We start from the raw sequence: 19,100 nt of genomic DNA, 5'->3' as shown, positions 1-19,100 counted from the left end.
GTTATACTGTGTGTATATATACTGTACAGCACACACACACACACATCCATCAATCTAGAACCAACAGTAGGTTGTCGAAGCCAGTGTTGCTGACCGTTGTATTTATTCCCATTTGTAGGACCTCAACATTCACTTGGGGGACTCCAAAATTTAGCATGGGTTTGGGATCAAGGGTAGCTCAGTGGTTAAGGCATTGGACTACGGTACGGAAGGTCTCAGGTTCAAATCCGACGGCCATCAAGTTGCCCCTGTTGGACCCTTGAGGAAGGCCCTTAACTCTCAACTGCTGAGATATATAATAAGATAAAAATGTAAGTCGCTCTGGATAAGGGTGCCTAAATGTAAATTAAACTTCTTTGGGAGGAAACTGGAGTACGCAGAGGAAACCCACCAAGCACAGGGAGAACACGCACACAGAGGTACCTATTGCACCATCTGTGGGTGGGATCTACAGTATTATGCAGTGAGTGAACAGTTACTTCTCAAAACTGATGTGTTGAAAGCAGGAAAAAAACAGGCCAGCGCTTTTGTAAGGTGTGTTAATGAGACGAACAGTGTCTGCTCTTGAAGATGATCAAAAGGACAACGACTCACGTCCTCGTAGATGTCGAAGAAGGTGGCCACGACGGCTTTGGGGATGGCGTTCAGGTCGGGCTGGTCCCAGTGCACGTGGAACGTACGTCCTGCGTCTTTACAGCTCACGTTATTACACTCCACATTCTCCAGGAGAAACGCCTGCTGCTGAGCACTGCGCGCACACACACACACACACACAGAAAGAGAGAGAGACAAATTCACATGGTTACGTCCGTATTCACGGTAATAAAACTTGGAATTAAACTGAAACGTAAGAGAAATGAAGAATATTCCGCTCCACTTTAAATACTTTATTACTGTTTTTATTTCTTGTGTAACACAAACAGACTCCACAAACCGAACGTACACAATTAAACTCAGGGTGCGTTTTCAGCCCTGTGGGTTTTCATCACTTTATAAAGAAAGAACGCACATTTACCCAATTTTATTTGAATGAACATAATTTCTTTTATTCTATTCTATTAGATAATTTTAATCATTTATCACAATTCGGGACAAATGAAAGTCTGCATGCTTTAATAAACTCCAAAGCTTTCAAGCAATCACATCTAATATTCAAATAATAAGATGATGAAGATGAAGGCTCTGAAAAAACATCACTGAAACCGTTTGCTGAACCGTTTGCCACGTTAGTCTTAAACCTCTAATCTGCACGCTTGTGTACTCTGATAGATCCAGGTGTTTTACTGAGGATGAGGGTGCAGAGATCCGAGCCCTGAGGAAGAACGTGATGAGGATGAAGATCATCAGCCTGAGGTTTTCTCTATTGCTTCATTCGTATCTCAAACAGCTAAGATTCTGCAGTGCGTCTAATCGTCTGTACGAACCACACACACACACACACACACACACACCTGCTCATGATCTCCATTGTTTTATCTTTTCTCTCACACTTATTTCCCTCCCGTCTCTCTCTGCCGCTCTCCCTCAATCATAGAGAGACACAATATGACACTCTCGCTGTCTCTCTCTCTCTCACACACACACAGTCTGTCTTTTTCTCATTCTGTCTGTCTGCTGCTTTCTGTCTCTCTTACTCAGTTTACTTCAGCAGAGCTTTATTGGCATAAATGTTAAAAAAAACATTATATTGTTGCCAAAGCAATTATAGAGGGTTGATTACAATATAAATAACATCTATCTGCTTTCATAAACATGGATAAACCTTAGAGACATAATAAATATAAAAGAAAAACATGTAGGTAAGCAATAACACCAACATCCAACACTAGCATCAGTACAGAGGAACCTCGTACATACAAATGTAATCTGCTCCGGAGGCGAGTTCTTAAGGTAAAATTTTGTATTGTGAAACGGATTGTCCCATAGGACATAATGTAAATGCAGATAATCCGTTCCAGACACACAAAAATAGCCTATTACTAATTTCCAACACTATAATCATATTTCTGTATATAAAAACAAGCGAAACATTTAGAAAAGACACGTACTGTAAATGAAGTAAAATAATGAATAAATAAACATTAAACCTCACTTAACCTTAATTTATGATTCATCCTGGCACTGGCTGCTTTAAAAACTGAGTGTCTCCCTTTTCTTCTTGCTACCGTATTTGATAACATTCTCTCGACCCCATGGTGCTGTGTCTTCACTAAATCTTCACTAAATTTTCCACAAAATACTCCTAATCTCCTATTTCTTTAAGCTTTATTCCAGCTCTTCCTTCACATATCCCTTCTTTATTTCCTTCATGTTTGTTTCCAAAACAGTTTCTTTCAGTTTGACTTTTTTTACCTTCCTTTTATTTTCTATTCTTTCTTTTGTTCTCTTTTTTTCTTTATCTATCTTCGCCCCGGTAGCTCATATTTTGAGGCAAATTTCTTTGTCCAACTTTTAGTTGTTAAGGCGAATATTTGCGAGTCAGGTGTTCATGTGCAGAGATACCACTGTATTAACAACAACAACAACAACAATTAGGAACAATCTGGGTTTAAGATTATTAAAGGGTTTAAGATTATTTAGGGTGTGTCTCACGCTGTGTCTCACACTCTGAGTAGCGAGGACATTGTGTCTTCTAAAATCATTCTCATTTTTTTGCAGTGTGTTAATTTGTGATCGTGTGTGTGTGTGTGTGTGTGTGTGTGATCTTAGTTCATTATACTCTGATATTTTTTGACAGTGAGGGAGGAAGTGTAGCTCGGACTCGATCTCACCCCGACAGCCAGACTGTCTCACACTCTCTCACATTGTGTCTCTCATTTTCTGCCAGTCTCTCTCTCTGTCTCTCTGTGTGTCCCCTTCTCTCTCGATTACAAACACAGCCTGTCTTATTGTCGTCTCGCTCTTTGTCTCTGTCTCTAAGTGAGGGTTGTGATATGTGGACATGGACCTGTGCTGTGCGTGGCATACACTCCTGCAGGACTTGTGTGTGTGTGTACTTGATGTCTGTGCGGTAATAGACACACAAGGACACCGGCCCTGATGTGGTATACAGCAGGAAAACTGTGAATGTATACACGTACACAAAGCTCTAAGATCACAGTGAGTGTGTGCGTGTGTGTGTGTGTGTGTGTGTGTGTGTGTGTCAGGCTGCTTTATTGTTAGGCTTTACACGCAAGTAGAAACTACAGAGGGCCGAGCATTGCTCTGTGGCACACAGGTAGTCAGAAATACTGATACACACACACACACACAAACAGGAGAGAAAGACGAGTGAAAAAGGTAAAAGTGTGACAAAGATGAGACTCTTAAACCTTTAACACAAAGATAAACTGTGAGAATTAAAATGTAAAACCGGTTCAGTCCGGATCCAACTGCAGAACCTCATCACTAACAACAGAAACCCTCGAGGAACCAGAGTCTCTGATCCTGAACTATAGCCAGCTCATTTCATCACTTCATTTTTCTTCTTTTATTCTTAATTAACTCCCTTCTTTTTTTCATTTGTTACTTCCTTCGTTCTTCATTCATTTTCTGGCCTTTTCTCTCTCCTTCCTTCATTCTTTCAAGTCTTCTCCTTCCTTTCTTCTCTCCAGTCTCCTCTTTTCTTTCATTCTCTCCAGTCTTCTCCTTCCTTTCTTCTCTCCAGTCTTCTCCTTCCTTTCTTCTCTCCAGTATTCTCCTTCCTTCTGTTCTTTCCTCATCATCCTTAAATTCTTTTTCTTTCTTTCTTTCTTTCACTTCATTTCTTCCTCATTTCCAAGTTTCTCTTCCTTCATTCCTTCCTGCCTTACTCTTCTCCTTTTTCTTTTCTACCGTCCTTTCTTCCCTTATCCTCTCCTTTCTTTATTTTTTTCTTTCTACATTAATTCCTCCTAGTCCTTCTTTCCTTATTCTTTTAATTTCTTCTGCATTTCTTTTTACTTTCCTTTTCCCTCAATTTCCTTACTATTCTTTTACTTCTTCTTCCTTTCTTTTACACATTCCTTCATTTTTCCTCCTTCTCTTCCATCGTTCATTCCTCTAATTTTTTCCTATGGACTCTTTCTTTTCTACCTTCTTGTCTTTTCTACTCCTAATCTTCTCCTTTATTTCTTTTTAAGCCTTATTTTACTTCTTTACTCTTTTCATGGTTTTTCTTCCTTTACATATTCATTCTTTATTCCATTTTTCTCTTCATTTCTTTTCTTACCTTCTTTTTCATTTTTTTCTTTCTTCCCTCCATTTGTTTTTTTTTACTATTTTATTTCCTTCTTTTTTAACTTCTCTACTTCACCTTTTTTCCTCATCTTTTCTGCGTAGTATTTTCTCTCTTCTCTTTTTCTTACCCTTCTCTCTCCTTTCATTTCCTTTCTATTTCTTCTCTTCTTCTTTTTTTTTTACACTTTCCTACACTTCCTCTGTTTCTCCATAATCTTTCCAAACTTTCTTTCCTTTTCTCTTCCCAATCTCTACCTTACTTCACAGAGAGAGAGAGAGAGACAAACTGCTAGTTTATAGTTTTTACTAACACATACACACACACACACACACACACACACACACAACACACACACACAACACACACACACACACAACACACACGCGGCACACACACGCGGCACACACACCACACACTGAACACACTGAACACACTGAACACACTCGGCACAGAAACATTATCAAGATGTCACACTTAACCCTTTTTAATTGACACGTTGTGTGATTGACATATTTCTGCTCCAAAGCAGCGTGAGTGAGACGTGAGTGAGACGTGAGTGAGACGAGAGTGAGACGTGAGAGCTCAGAATCAGCAGCACGCTGCTTACTGCTGTTCTATTTTTAAACTGTTGTGTGAAAAACATTACCTTTACATTCTGTTTAAAATTACACACTCCAGAATCAACATAACATTTATACACACGAGTCTGTGGTGCAATCACAAACAAACAAACAAACAAACAAACAAACAAACAAACAAGTCTAGATGAATCTGACTGAGCAAAAATATAATCTTGGGGGGGGAAAATGTCAATAAAATAAAAATAATAATTTTATGTTCAGATTCACTGATTCACCACACTGACTGCAAAATGCGTGACAGAAACTCATCCTCACGCCGTCACGTTATGAGAAGCTGTACGTGTTAAAAATCTCCCTTTTTCTCCAAACTCTGCAACCGAATAAATCTCAAACCCAATCATTTCACACACGTCAAGACTTTGGAGGCGCTCGAGGCGGTAAAACATCACCCTTTATAATCCTCCAGGTGGCGCTGCAATCTATTCCCACCCAGGCATCCCGCGCTGTTTGCTGTAAGTTTGTTTATAAATTGTAATGATGGCGGATGATGTAACAGATACGCGCTGCTCGGGACCCTAGGTGTTTAAATAAGACACGTTTATTTACGCGTTCAGTTCTGTTGTGAAGCTAATAAATAAAACCAGGGGATAAAACTTTTAAGTCTTCTCTGAGCAACAAAATTACAATAAAAGTTCTTAAAAGTGTTTTTTAAGGTCCAAGGTCTTAAAATTGTAGCAAAACCAGAAATAATTTCATCTCAATTTGGGATATTTATAAAATCTTTAAACAGAATATTGATGAAATCATAATAATACTGCAGCTGGATTTAACGGCTGATTCTCCAGTTCATTATTCTAACAAAACAGTTACTCAGTAACACGTGTACAGTTCAGGGTGTAACGGTTTTAAAGTTTAATACTTCGTGCCTTAGGCATCTAGTTCAATTTGTTTATACTGAATTAATTATTGAAGCTACAAAAGTCTAAATAACGAAACTCGTCAGTACTTGAGTCATGTTTTTAGCTCCGCCCACATGAATAACCACTTTAGTTAGAATAATGAAACGCTGATTTGATTAAATATTCTCTAAGTATAATAATTTTGCAAACATCCCGGTTTGATATTAAATTTTTTCTGGGTTTGTTACAATTTTAAGACCTTGGACCTTAAAAAAACAAAATAAAATATGAATAGTTGCTTAAAACTTTATATTTTTGTTGCGTGAAAAAACTCAAAACCTTTATCCCTTGGCTTTACTCGAGACGACTCGAGAATATCATCAACATAAGGTTTATCTTCAGTAGAGAAACAACATGCAGCATTTTTTAAATAAATGCCGTCTATAAATAATATCAGAGATTTATTGCATTTTAATGCAGGAGAATGTCTTTAGCATTCTAAGAACGCTGCATCTGGTCCGCACGTGACTGACGTCTGACGTATGATGTTCCTGTCGGGTTCCTGAAGCTCGTTCCCGCTGAAGTTCCTCGTACAAAACGCGGAGAGAGCTATGAGACAGCCGAGCGTTACTGCATCGGCGTCCTGTCGCCTGAGCCGTATTGATGTTGACGCTGCGCTGAGATGGAGCGCGCGCCGCTCGCTGCACATTAATCCTGATCGACGAACGAGACGAGACTCGCTAAACACACCAACACCAGGTGGATTGGCATTGCCTAGCAACAGGGCAGCTGAGTGAATGCAGGCCCACACACACACACACACACACACACACACACACATCCACACTGAAATGAACAAAATGCGACCCAGCATTTAATTTGTGGACACGATGCAGAAGAACAATGTAAGAAAGAACGTAAAAATTCCAAAGTAGAAAATTAATAAAAGAATGACGAAGAAGGGTTGGGGGTTGGGGGGTGGGGGGTGCTGGGGTGCTGGGGGGTTGGGGTCCTTCATTTAACTTCGAAGTTAAACGAATGAAAAAAATGAGAAAAAATGAGTGATTTCTAAAGATTTATAAAAAAAGAAAAGAAGAACGATGGGATAAATTATAAAGAAAGAAAGGAGAAAAAATAAAGGTGTCTAAAAGGAAGAGAAAAGAGAGGATGAGAGGAAACTGGAATAAAGAGAAGAATAAAGAAGGCAGAATTGAAGACTTATGCGGAGTAAATGCTAATACTAGCGATTAGCGGATACACTGATGTTCAAAGCTCAGGTTTCTCAGTTTCCTCTCTGTTTATTTCTTTATTTCCTCCTTCCTTCTTTCCTTTTTCCTTCCATCTGTTATTTTATATTCCTGTTGGTTCTCTACTTTAGCTTTTTATTCCTTTTTAATTGCTTACTTCCCTTATGTTACTTGATACTCTTTTTCTTTCCGTCTTTTTTCCCTCTTTCTTTCTTTCTTTCTTTCTTTCACATTACTTCACTCCTTTATTAGTTTTTAAAGTTTAATAGTTCGTGCTTGTTCTAATCTTTATTAGTTTTTACCTTCTTGCCTTACGCCTTTATCTCCCTTCTTTCTATCTCTCCTCATTCCGTTTTTTCCTTGTTTATTTTTTTATTTTTTTACTTTGCTTCTTTACTTTTAACATTTGTTCCATCCTTTATTATTTTTATCTTCCTGTCTACTCTACCTTCTTTCCTTCACACTTCCACATTCCTTCCTTCTTTTATTTTTTTATTACTTTCCTTCCTTCATTCTTTCTTTTTTACCCCCCCCCCCCCCCCCAACACACACACACACACACACACACACACACACATCTCTTTCTTTCAGGTTCTTTCTTGTTATATTTTTGAACTTTCCTTCCATCTTCCATCCTGTTGGCTGAAACCCGCCGTGCATCCTGTGTGTTGTGATATCAGGCGACACCAGGATGATGGGAGACGACGGATGATGCACCCAGTGTCACGTGTGTCCGGCTCATTGGGATCAGAGTCCTAAATCCGATCACCAGCGTCACCGGAGACACTAGACGTTTATGTCCCTCTGCTTGTGATCGGACGCCGAATCACTGTCGGGAAAATACGGCAGTGTTTCCAATCCCAGGTACAGTCTGCTTTGATAACGATGCTAATGAGGATGATGAAGACACACACACACACACACACACACACACAGATGAGCAGCGGGGTGAAGTCTCTCGGTGTGTGAGAGAAGGGCAGACGAGCTCATTAACGTCGCCCTCGCTGTGAACTGCTGCACGTCATACATATGCAATCACACTGCGGTCACCAGCTGTGTGTGTGTGTGTGTGTGTGTGTGTGTGGTCTGAAAGAAGCTAAGGTGAAATAACTGTCCTTTTCATTGTTTTTCCCTTTTATTCTGTAGCTTTTTTCTTTCGTCCATTATTCCAAGTTCCTCTCTCATCTTTCCATTTCATCAGTTCTCTTTTTTCCTATTTTCCATTTCCTTTCTTCAGTTCTGGACTCCACTAGACCTCTGAAGGTGTGCGTGTGTGTGTGTGTGTGTGTGTGGTAAGTTGCTGTAAGTTGCGAGGTGGAGCCTCCACGGATGGGACTTGTTTTGTCCAGCACACGTCCCACAGACGCTCGATCGGACCGGAGGAGTCGTCTCTCATCAGTCTGGTCTACAGGAACTGATTCACTTCTGTTCACACACACACACACACACACACACACACACACACCTGGATACTGTTTTAATCTACATCCCTGAAGACTTACTGCTACTGTGTCCATGGACGTGTGTGAAAGGTGGACAGGAGGACAACGAGAGGACAATGAGAGGACAACAAGCCCAGAAGGGGGAAGGACAAATCTAGTAACAATGTGAAGGAGGAGACAGAGAGAGAGAATGAAGAAGTGACATGTCAACACATGGAAACGTGTGTGTGTGTGTGTGTGTGTGTGTGTGTGGAGCTTGCTATGCGCTCCATGTGGTTTTTATCAGTTATTTTGCAATGACAGCCAAATTTGTTGTTCCCTTTCTCTCCACACACACACACACACACACACACACACACACACACACACACACACACACAGCAGGATCTTAAAAGTGACCTGCCTTCATCAGCTCATCTTACATTCCTGTTTTCCTGTTTCTCTCTCTTTACTTCGTCTCCTTTTTCACACTCGACTCACCGCTGCTCGACTTTATCTCTTTATTATAATAAAATCTGCGTGGATATCTGTGTGTCCAACTTTTTATTTTATTTTTTTTACAAAATTAAGGGTCGTGATGCCTCGTGTCTGGTTTGTGGATTTTTTTCTTCTTTTATTTTATGGTGTTTTTTTTTTTTTTTTTACTCTCTTTGCTTGTTTTTGTCAGAATTTCCTCCGGGATTAATAAAAGTTTTATCTCATGAACTTCGAGAAATTATTACAAGATCACCGTCATGAAGGCTAACATTAGCAACCATTGCTACTATAACAATCCCAGAGGTTCCCCTCTTATCTGATCTGCTATTAAACACAATACACATGTTACACTGGAGAACGATACAGATCTCAGCTTGGAGCATTAAACCACCTGCTCTTTACTTTTTCTTTAACTCGTGTATTAATGCTAAGCCCATGTTAAGATCTCATTAGACCTTCTTCAGCTCTTGAGTCCTGGAATAAGGTCAAACCATCAGTGAAGAAGAAACCCTCCATAGATGTGATACTCTGGTACATTCAGGTCGTCAGCTGACTTCATTTTATTGCGTCTCGACCTGAGTCTCATTAAGACGAGGTTTTCTTATGGACACCAGGTGGTTTAGATTCTCACTACATAAAAGGATTTATTGATTGAATAATGGATCTGTTTATTTGTTATAATCAGGGATATTGCTTATTTCCCCCTTTACTTCATTATAGACGTACGACTGTATGAGTTTTTTTTTCCCAAACAATATTTAAGGATATAAAAAGGTTTGTGTATAAATAATTTACACATAAAAGTGTTTAAAGGACCGGAGTTTTTTTTTTTTTTAAACCTTTGGGTTGTTTTTGCTTTCTCCCTGAGCTGTGACCTGATTGGTCAGACGTGACCTCATGAAATGTATCAGATATTAAACGTCTTTAACCTTGAGAAAAAAAAGAAGAAAAAAAAAACACAGTCTGAACTGATTTATCTGTATTTATAATAATTCTTATCATTAAGTGTATAAAGCTGTGCCTGAAAGGCTAGACATGTCTGTGTGAGTGTGAGTGGTGTTTGCTCTCCGATAGTAATCTCATCGCAGTGTGTGTGTGTGTGTGTGTGTGTGGCATTACCACAGCCTACAGTCCTGACACTGAAAAGGACAGACAGAGCGGCAGACGCTGCCTGGAGAGGAGAGAGACAGCGCTCGCTGTGCGACAGGTGAACCGACTCACACACACACACACACACGTCTCAGAAAGTCCCCCTCGTGTCTCTGACCTGTTGCTGGTGTTTCTCAGGATTGCGAGAGCGTCAGGAAACCCGTCCAGGTTGTAGTCGCCCAGGTGTAGCGTGATGGGGGGGTGAAGACCGTCTTTCGAAAGCGTGTCCGGGGGAGGGACAAAACCCCACAGTGAGTCTTTCCTCTGGAAATCTGTCAGGACAGGGATCCACTGCAGAGAGACAGACAGACAGAGACAGAGATAAATATAGTGCGAGACAGAATATCATAAGGAAAAAAAAAACAATCGCCTTAATGTTCATTTCATCTGCATTAATCAGAATAAGCTAGCATTAACGGTAGTTAGCGGGTAGTAGCTAGTACTGCTAAGAGTGTTGTCATGGTTACAGTGCGCTCAGCTAGTAGGTAGAAGATTCCAAACTGCAGAGATCAAAGGGAAATGAGAACATTGTAGCGAAGGAGTGAACAACGCTTCATTAGATGGACGTGTAAAATTACCCATCAGTCATTGCGCCTCTCTGAAGCACAAAAACAAACAACCGACATTAAACTCCTGCGCTGTTCGTAATTATCACGAATGACACAATATTACATGATAATCGTCATTTATAATTAATTTATATATAAAGACAAAACAAATATACACATTTCAGAAAAAAATAAATAGTCTGAATTAATATAATATTAATAATATTATCATGTAGCAATACATTTAGTATACGTGTTTTGTATTTTCCTAATGTGTGTACACAATTTTTGTCTGACTCAAAAGTTTGTACACCCCTTCCAACTCCATGGCCTTCCCTGATGTTTATTTCTCTTTACACTGTAAAACAATACTGAAGATGTTTATTATCCAAAATCCCCAATAATCTCCTCTGAACAGCTGATATTGAGATGTTTATCTGCTCCTTCTGCCCTGTAAAGCTTCATAACGGCTCTAATCTGAGGTGCTGGTTGTTAATCGGTGATTTCTGAGGCTGGTGACTCTAAATGAACTTCTCCTCTGCAGCAGAGCTCAGGTTTGGTCTTCATGAGAGACAGTTTCATCATGGAGCTTGATGGGTTTCACAAACACACTCGACACAATACTGTTCTTGTGAGAACTGTTCCAGAACAGCTGACCTTCACGTCTTAACATAACAACAGACTGTTAGTGTTGTTGTTACATAATTACCTAATTCCAAACATGTTATTTCAGAGTTTTGAAATCTTTTTGAAATGTTCTAGAGTGAAGAAACGAAATCACTAAACAAAAGATTTTGCAAGTAACTCCAAACTTTTACTTTTCATCAGTAGTATATAAAAAATCAGTCAATCATCTTTATTCTATTGACAATCCTTAATGTTTCAAAAATAATTTTAACTCTCTACAGGACAGCGTTTATCTCGTTATTTAATTTCTTTACATTTGTTCTCAGGTTATTTACTTTTCAATCCTATACGCTTTGCAACGTATCTATTTCTGATTTAATATACGCTATGGTCAGTATTTTAATTCAGAAGAGTAAAATGTTCACAGGTGCATCAACAAGCATTTGAGGTGTTTTTACGTTACCACGGTAACACACAGAGGAAGTGATCTCTACATACTGTAGGCGCCGTCGCAGGATCTCACGAACGGTGGATCATTTATTTATTTATTTTTTATCAAGGGAAGGTCTTGTAACTGATTTCCCCCTTAACAGGAAGTGGTGTTTATGTCCGTCGTGGATCACAAACACATTACTAAGCATTTTTTTTATTAGGTGCTCTTGAATAGTTTCACAATAATTGAGTTTGAAGTCAAGTTTAGTTTATAATTCGCCCCCTCGTTCTTTTAAAGGGTGCCAATAATTCTGCTGAGACCCATAACATCAGCCCGGAGGTTTGACGTGACGCACGGATAATAAACGAATAAAAACTGCGACATTAAATTAGAGCAGAACGTGTATAATTTATCTCTACAAACAGACTCGATAAATCCTCCAGGCCAAGAATTAATTAGAGATGAATATCTGCTGCGAGTTTCAAATTCTGATTAGATCTGAGGTTTTTTTTTTCCAGCTGTTTGAAACTCTCACCTTGTACGACTCAAAAGTAAAAGTAAAAAAAAAATAATAATGTGATTAATAATCAGACGCCAGGTATGCTGTGGTAGAACCTCCGGGCCGGCTCGCAGTGATCAGACCAGAGTACACGCTCAATTAACTCTTTGGGAAATAGAGACCACGTCGTTCACGTCAGGACGTTTCATCTGAAACACGAACGGGATGGATTTCGGATTTAATCATCACACGACGTGATTCCATAAATATATAACGGACTTTTGTACAATAATCAGATTACTGACTATAAAATCTGAAACAAATATGTTGGAGGTAAACACGAGACACTTAGCAATCCTGTCTTTCTGTATCATGTGTTTCAACTGCAGCCTTGCATCTTCTGACACACACACACACACACACACACGCACACACACAATCACTATTCTCATGCCAGTCCTGAGCATCTGAAGCAAATCAGACTGAATAGAAATTGGGCGGTTTATGTCCTCCCCCTCCCCCCTCGCTCTCTCTCTCCCCATCAGTAAGACTAACACAGGAAGCGGATGAGTGTGTGTGTGTGTGTGTGTGTGTGTAGATGGGTGGCTGAATAGAGGGTGTTAAAGAGATGAACCCAGAAAAACCTGAGAGCTAAAAGAGGCAGAGCTGTCAAAGAATGAATACAGCTTTGTGTCCTCTCTCTCTCTCTCTCTCTCTCTCTCTCTCTCACACACACCCACACACACACACACACACACACACACACACACACACACACACAGAGGGTGATTAGTGTTGAATTGGGGAGGCAGAAACACAGATGCTACAGACCTCATGCACTTGTGAATGTTAAATAGAGAAGCAGGTGCAGAAAAGAGAGAGAGAGACAGAGAGAGACAGAGAGAGACAGAGACACGGAGAGAGGGTGGGGGGTCACTGGTAACAGTACTAATGCTTGCTAACACGACTTTCTCTTCCCTTTGAATAAATAAATCACAGCCGGTGAATCACTTCATCTCATCAGTCAGTCACACCGATTGGACTAAAAGGAAAAAAAAAAAAAAACACACCTGCCTAAAATTGTTTGCGCCCCCTCTGGCCACCAAAACAGCTCTGATCCAGGACCTAGAGCCTGGACTGTGTGTGTGTGTGTGTGTGTGTGTGTGTGTGTGTGTGTGTTGTATCCGTAAGCAGCACATAATTTTAGATGTAGCCTTCATGGATCAGACTCGTTCCTCCAGCACTTCCCACAGACGCTCGGTCCGATTGAGATCTGGGGAATTTAGAGGCGGAGTCAAAACCCTGACCTCTTTGTCTGGATGAGCGTCACACTGCCGTCACAGTCATCGTGATCGGGTGTACATGGTCAGGAAGAGTGTTTGGGTACCGTACTGTAGGTGCTACGTGCTCAAAGTAACATCCATGTGAATGGCAGGTCGCTTGGTTTCCCAGCAGAACACGACTCGGAGCGTCACACACCCAGCAGGTTGTGCATCATCACTGGGAGCGTCTCCGACCCAGTCGTCTAGACCACCGGGCGTTGGACCCGTATCAGGCCGCACAGAAAGAATGAAAAATATATATATTTGATTTTTATTTTCCATTTTATTGACCATCAGCATCTGCAGAGTTTTTCTGTCTTTGAAAAATGATCAGATCGTCTCGCATCGCAACATATGATTCACATGATCCAAGTTCACTCTGTAGAATAGATGTGGCCTTAAAAGTGTGTTTGAAGCTTAAACTTAAACTCTGCTGAACATTCTGGATTAAAATCAAAGCGGAATTTCCTGAAATCGCCACAAAGTGCTAGACATCCTGCTACCATTTCCAGAAACCCATCTTTGTGAGACAGGGTTGTCTGCAGTGACCGCAACGAAAATGAAATTACGGAGCAGACTGGACATGAGCTGTCCCCCATCACTCCTGCACGGGAACGTCTCGTCAGAGGGAAAACAAGCTCAGGGCTCACACTGATTCTGTCCTATAGTACGTTGTATACGGTATATTATGCACTTTATTATGATTTATTACAAGTGTGTGAAAAAAAAATGTCTTTACAAATGTCACGAAAAAAACTGATTTGTGGTGGAAAAGTCTCGTCGATCATAACAGTCGCCCAGGTTTTCTGCTTCCATCACATCATCTTCGAGAACTGACTATTCACTAGTCGCCTCATGTATCCGACCCTGACACTGTAATGAGCTAAAATTAATCTTATTCATCTCACGGTGGTTTTAATGTTATGGCTGATTGGTGCATTGTGAGGTGCTCGATGTAACTGTTCTCAAACGCCTCGAAGAAATATTAAACAAACCAAATGTGAAAAAGGAAAGAATAAAAATGGTGAAAAGTGAAAAGGGCAGAGAGAGAGAGAGAGATGAAGGGAGGAAGGAAATAAAATGATCAAAAAGAAAAAACAAGTAAAGATACAGTATAAAGGAAGAATAAGAAAAAGCACCAGAGACGTTCTCGATGGCTGTTCTGTACGATCAGGTGTTTTATTAGATTTTAGAAATGTACTTAAAACTAGTGAAAGTATCTGCAGGAAAATTTTACATGACAAGAAATCCTAATTTAAATTGGCTGTTAACCTAAAACCTGTAAATAACGAGGGTTGCGCTGTGCTGTCTGCCAAAGTGATAATAGCTTAGTGTGCGTCACCTGTAGGATTAAGGCGGAACGGCAGCATCTCATCACCTCAGTTGCAAACATTCAGGGTGAGTGAAAATGAATGACGCAATATTTACCGTCGGTAGAACTTGTAGTTTAACTGGAGTCATGATGAAAACAGTCTCTAAACAGATGATAGTAAATAGGATTTTATTTTTCCCACCTCGATAGTACAAAAAGACATCGGCCGCGAGTGGCAGCACGTGTGATGTAAACACACGCAGTACACTAAAAGTACACATACAATTAGTTTAAATAAATTTAAATTATAAATATGGACATTATTACCCATTTTAATGCCTAGTTACTTTCCACTCACTGTTTATAAAAATTAAAAACAGTTTTCAAAAATGGATTTTTTAGTCCGGAGTGGCCATACATGAATTCCCACACGAGAGAATCGCGATACATCACAAATCGATTTGTCCCCCATCGCCAAGAGATAATGACTTTTAAAACAGGATAATTCATCCCCATGTGTCCAAGTCTAACATTTAAAACTTTGGCAAGCACACACCGATTCGCATTATGAGATTTTAAATCTTGGCGAGCACCGAACAATTTGCAGTGTCCTCTGAGACGATCATCACTGAGAAACATTCTTTCTTGTTTATGTAACGTGATAAACCTCGGGGACGCTCCGGTCCGACTCGTACAGTCGAGACTCTGATGGAGTCGGGCTAATAGTGCGAATCGGTCCACTCCTCCTCCTGCTGACTCATCTATCTAAATCCCCCCCGTCTCCCTCATTAGAGTTGACAGAGTGAATCAGGAGAGGTGTAGATGGATGGACCTGAGATCGTTTCTCTCTCTGATTAAACCCATCAGTTCGCTCTCCCATCTCTAGTTCGCTCCTCCTCGGCTTTCTCTCGCTCTCTCTTTCTCGGTTTCTCCAAATGGTTTCTAAAACAAATCGCACATTTGGACGACACATTACACTGGTGTATTAACCTGCGTTCAGATGAACGGTCGGCTGTACTGGTGTAATAAACACATCGTCCAAAAGTCACGACTGAGGCCATGTGACAGATTTCAGGCATCACAGCGTTCAATATAGACTTTCTAATTCAGTTTGGGACCTGATTGTATTGACTTTTTTTTTTGTTTAAAACAACCAGAATTGTTATTAAGGGTAATGAAACATGATGTCTTTAATTTTTCTTTGGTTTGATGATTTTATTTTAAGTAAACATGACCACTTCCTACATCCTGTCACCAAACACACACAAGCTCTGTTTTGTTTCCCGAGTAAAGAATGTAACCCTCATGTCACGCCATTTTAAGAAAATAATTAGTGACTGGATGGTGAGATGTAGCAGGGTTACAGTTAACACCAAGGAGTTCATTATTTTCCTCATGTTCAGATGTTTATTCCCCTTTTATTTATTATTGTGATGCTTTTTATTCATTTGTTGTTACATTTAAAGTAAAAGCTGTGTAGCAAGTTGGTTCCTGTTTCCTCGTACATTATTACAGCTATAAACGTTCGTTCCCTCACCCGTCTCTCTTTTCACTCTCTGATATTAAAAAACTACAAAAGACAAAATTTTTCCTGAATTTCCTCTGACACTGGAGACTCCTTCCAAATTTTTAAATATATAAACGTCTCCACATCTACAATACATGTTGTTTTCTTTGTTAAATTTACAAACCTGTTTACTTATGTGGACAGTTCGTGTAAGTGACCCGTTACCATAGAAACGATAACAGTGCATTAATACAAACCTGTGATTTTTTTTCTTCTTTAAAGAAGTATTCACTGGATCTCAAACACTCTGCATCCTTTGAGTGGAGGATCTAAGGCTCAGGATATTCTATTCTCTACCTGACTCTCTGCTTCGACTCCCATATTATCTCTGAAAATGTGATTTTTTTTCTCTCTCTCTCTCTCTCTCTTTTCATCTCTGAAACATTGCGAAGCATCGCTCCTCGTCTGGGCCGGCTCTGTCGTCCATGCTGATTGGATGCTGAATGTTTTGAGACGCTTGGATGACTATAATTCCCTCCACACTGGTATTAGGTCTAAATCTCTCAAATTTACTCCTTCATCATCTCACCATATCTTGCCTGGTCCCCTGGGTCTTACTTATTCTCATCTGATCTCCTTCTTCTCTTCCCATCCCTCCTGCCTGTGCTGTATAGAACTGATGATCTCCAATTTACGCTTCATAATTGGAGTGTCTCTGTGCATTTGGACAACTGGTCTTAAATAAGGAATATTAAACGTATAGTTTCAGGTTCTAATGTCTGATTCTGCTGAATTACGCCATAAGCCATTATAGATACCTTTAAATAACAAAATACCTCATGACTTATTGCTCAGGAAGTCAATGGACATGAATTTAAAGATAATCAATAAGCAACAGCTAAAAAAAAACAAAAAAAAAACATGAATTAATATATATAGAAATACATGTTCAACAGTGCCATCTCTAATGAACGAAAATATGTGCACCCCTTGCTTTCACACCCATTGTTGCTTGTCGACAAACCAGTTCCAGATGTATTTCCCTTTACTCTTCTCTTCTGTGGAGGTTTTTTCACTAGATGTTGGAGCGTACAGTAGGCCATGTGGATTCGTGTTCATTCACGAATTGTTGAGGTTCCAGTTCCACTTTATCCCAAAGATGAAGGTTCAGCTGGGTTGAGTTGTCCTTCACACACACCATGTCTTCATGGATCTCACAGGAGTGTAATCATGGTGGATAAGCGTTTGTTCTTCTTAGTTTATAGTGAAATTCTAACGCTTAAGTATGCAGAGAAAGTTCACACAATCGCTAAGGAACGTGCAGGAGGATAGAGCGTCACCTGGGAATCGAACTAGTGATCTCCAGATGATAGGGCAAAACAATTCATTTTTCTCAACAAATACTGTATTGATGTCGCCTTGCACCTCCAGGGTCGAGGGTTCAATTCCCACCTCTGTTTGCATGTTCTCCCTGTGCTTGGTGGGTTTCCTCCGGGTACTCCGGTTTCCTTCCACAGTTTAAAGACATGCAGATTAGACTAATAGGCGTTCCCAAATTGCCTTTAGTGTGTTACAGGATAAAACGGTATAGACGATGAGTGAGTGGTATATCCCATACCACGGCAAACTGAAGGCGTATTGATTCTGGTTAATACCTCTGGAAACTTTCAACCTGCCACTAGGGAGGCACCACATACTTCTATTTGGGTCCTTGCTGACACAGAATACCGATACCAGTACTTGCTGTTGTCCCAGAGCATAGTGTGAACACTACTTTTCGGAATGTCCCACGTCTGAAGCGCTTCATGCTGCACGTAGAGCGCCTCTCTGTAACATCCTCATGAATCCACCGCGCAGTTAAAATGATGAGACACACAGGACCGATGGTGCCGCCAGTCCACATCTCAGTGATGAAGCTCGAAGGCTAAAAAAGGCCCGAAACAGGCGGGTGGGCGGCTTCTGATCTCTTTATTCTTATTAATCCTAATATTATTATTTTTAGTAAGGGTAAGGATTACCTCATGGTAATTGATGTTCTTCTACATGCAATTGCACTTACTGGGAAAACCGCATTGTATTACAAAGGGCGTTCGAGTCAAAGCAGGACCTTTAATTGTACAGATAGGTTAATTCTTAGATTCGATAGGCAGGGCAGGTTTGTTAGCACTGTTTCTGTCAGGTACGGAGACGGATTTTATTTCCTGCACATGTGCATATGAACACGTTTTCACACGTGACATGGTTATCTTCACTTTACATACCGTCATTGCCTGTTTGCGTCTATTAAACGTAACAAATAGTCATATTTAACTCATTAACTCGTGTTACTAGTTATAGAACGTGACTATGGAAGCGTCTGGCAAGCAAGACACGTACTGGACAGGGGACATCACCGTACTGTTGGACTTTTACTGGATGATATCAAACTCGGCGAGGAGAGAACACACACTGATCTGATGTCCATCCGCGTGGGGTTTTTTCCCCCTTTGACAGGAAACATAGTTCAGTGTTATCATCTTATCGAAATCAACTTTGAGACGAGAGAGGGGCGGGGCCTAACCCTAACCCTAACCCTAACCCTAACCCAGCTCTGCCACAATGTGGTATCGGTGCAATAGTATCGGGACAGTTTTATAGATTTTACAGATTGTATGAGTGCTGTATTGGAGCTGTACTGGTATCGGTAGTGGTGCGTCCCTAAACGTGATAGTGTGGACCTACAGTACAGTGACATCACATGAGACATTTCTGAAGGGATTTTCTTTTATTCTAACTTTAATTCCGTGTAAAATGTACTTATTTTAGTTGCTAGAGTAATTAGAAAATGTAACTCTAAAATCTGTGTGTGTGTGTGTGTGT

The 19,100-nt window shown here is 40.2% G+C and overlaps 1 protein-coding gene across 1 annotated transcript in view; it reads right to left on the bottom strand.

The window, feature by feature from the left end:
* Positions 1-19,100, bottom strand: part of itfg1 (integrin alpha FG-GAP repeat containing 1) — a 154,111-nt gene that overhangs the window by 69,948 nt on the left and 65,063 nt on the right. The window contains exons 10-11 of the mRNA XM_053491718.1: positions 10,112-10,284; positions 595-748 (exon numbers count right to left, since the gene is read on the bottom strand). Coding sequence (XP_053347693.1) covers positions 595-748; positions 10,112-10,284 — 327 coding nt within the window. The remainder of the gene's footprint in view (positions 1-594; positions 749-10,111; positions 10,285-19,100) is intronic.

The sequence above is a fragment of the Clarias gariepinus genome, chromosome 3 (assembly GCF_024256425.1).
Source record: "Clarias gariepinus isolate MV-2021 ecotype Netherlands chromosome 3, CGAR_prim_01v2, whole genome shotgun sequence".
Taxonomy (NCBI): domain Eukaryota; kingdom Metazoa; phylum Chordata; class Actinopteri; order Siluriformes; family Clariidae; genus Clarias; species Clarias gariepinus.
The sequence above is the reverse complement of the archived record's forward strand: the minus strand, read 5'-3'. Positions and strand labels throughout refer to the sequence as shown.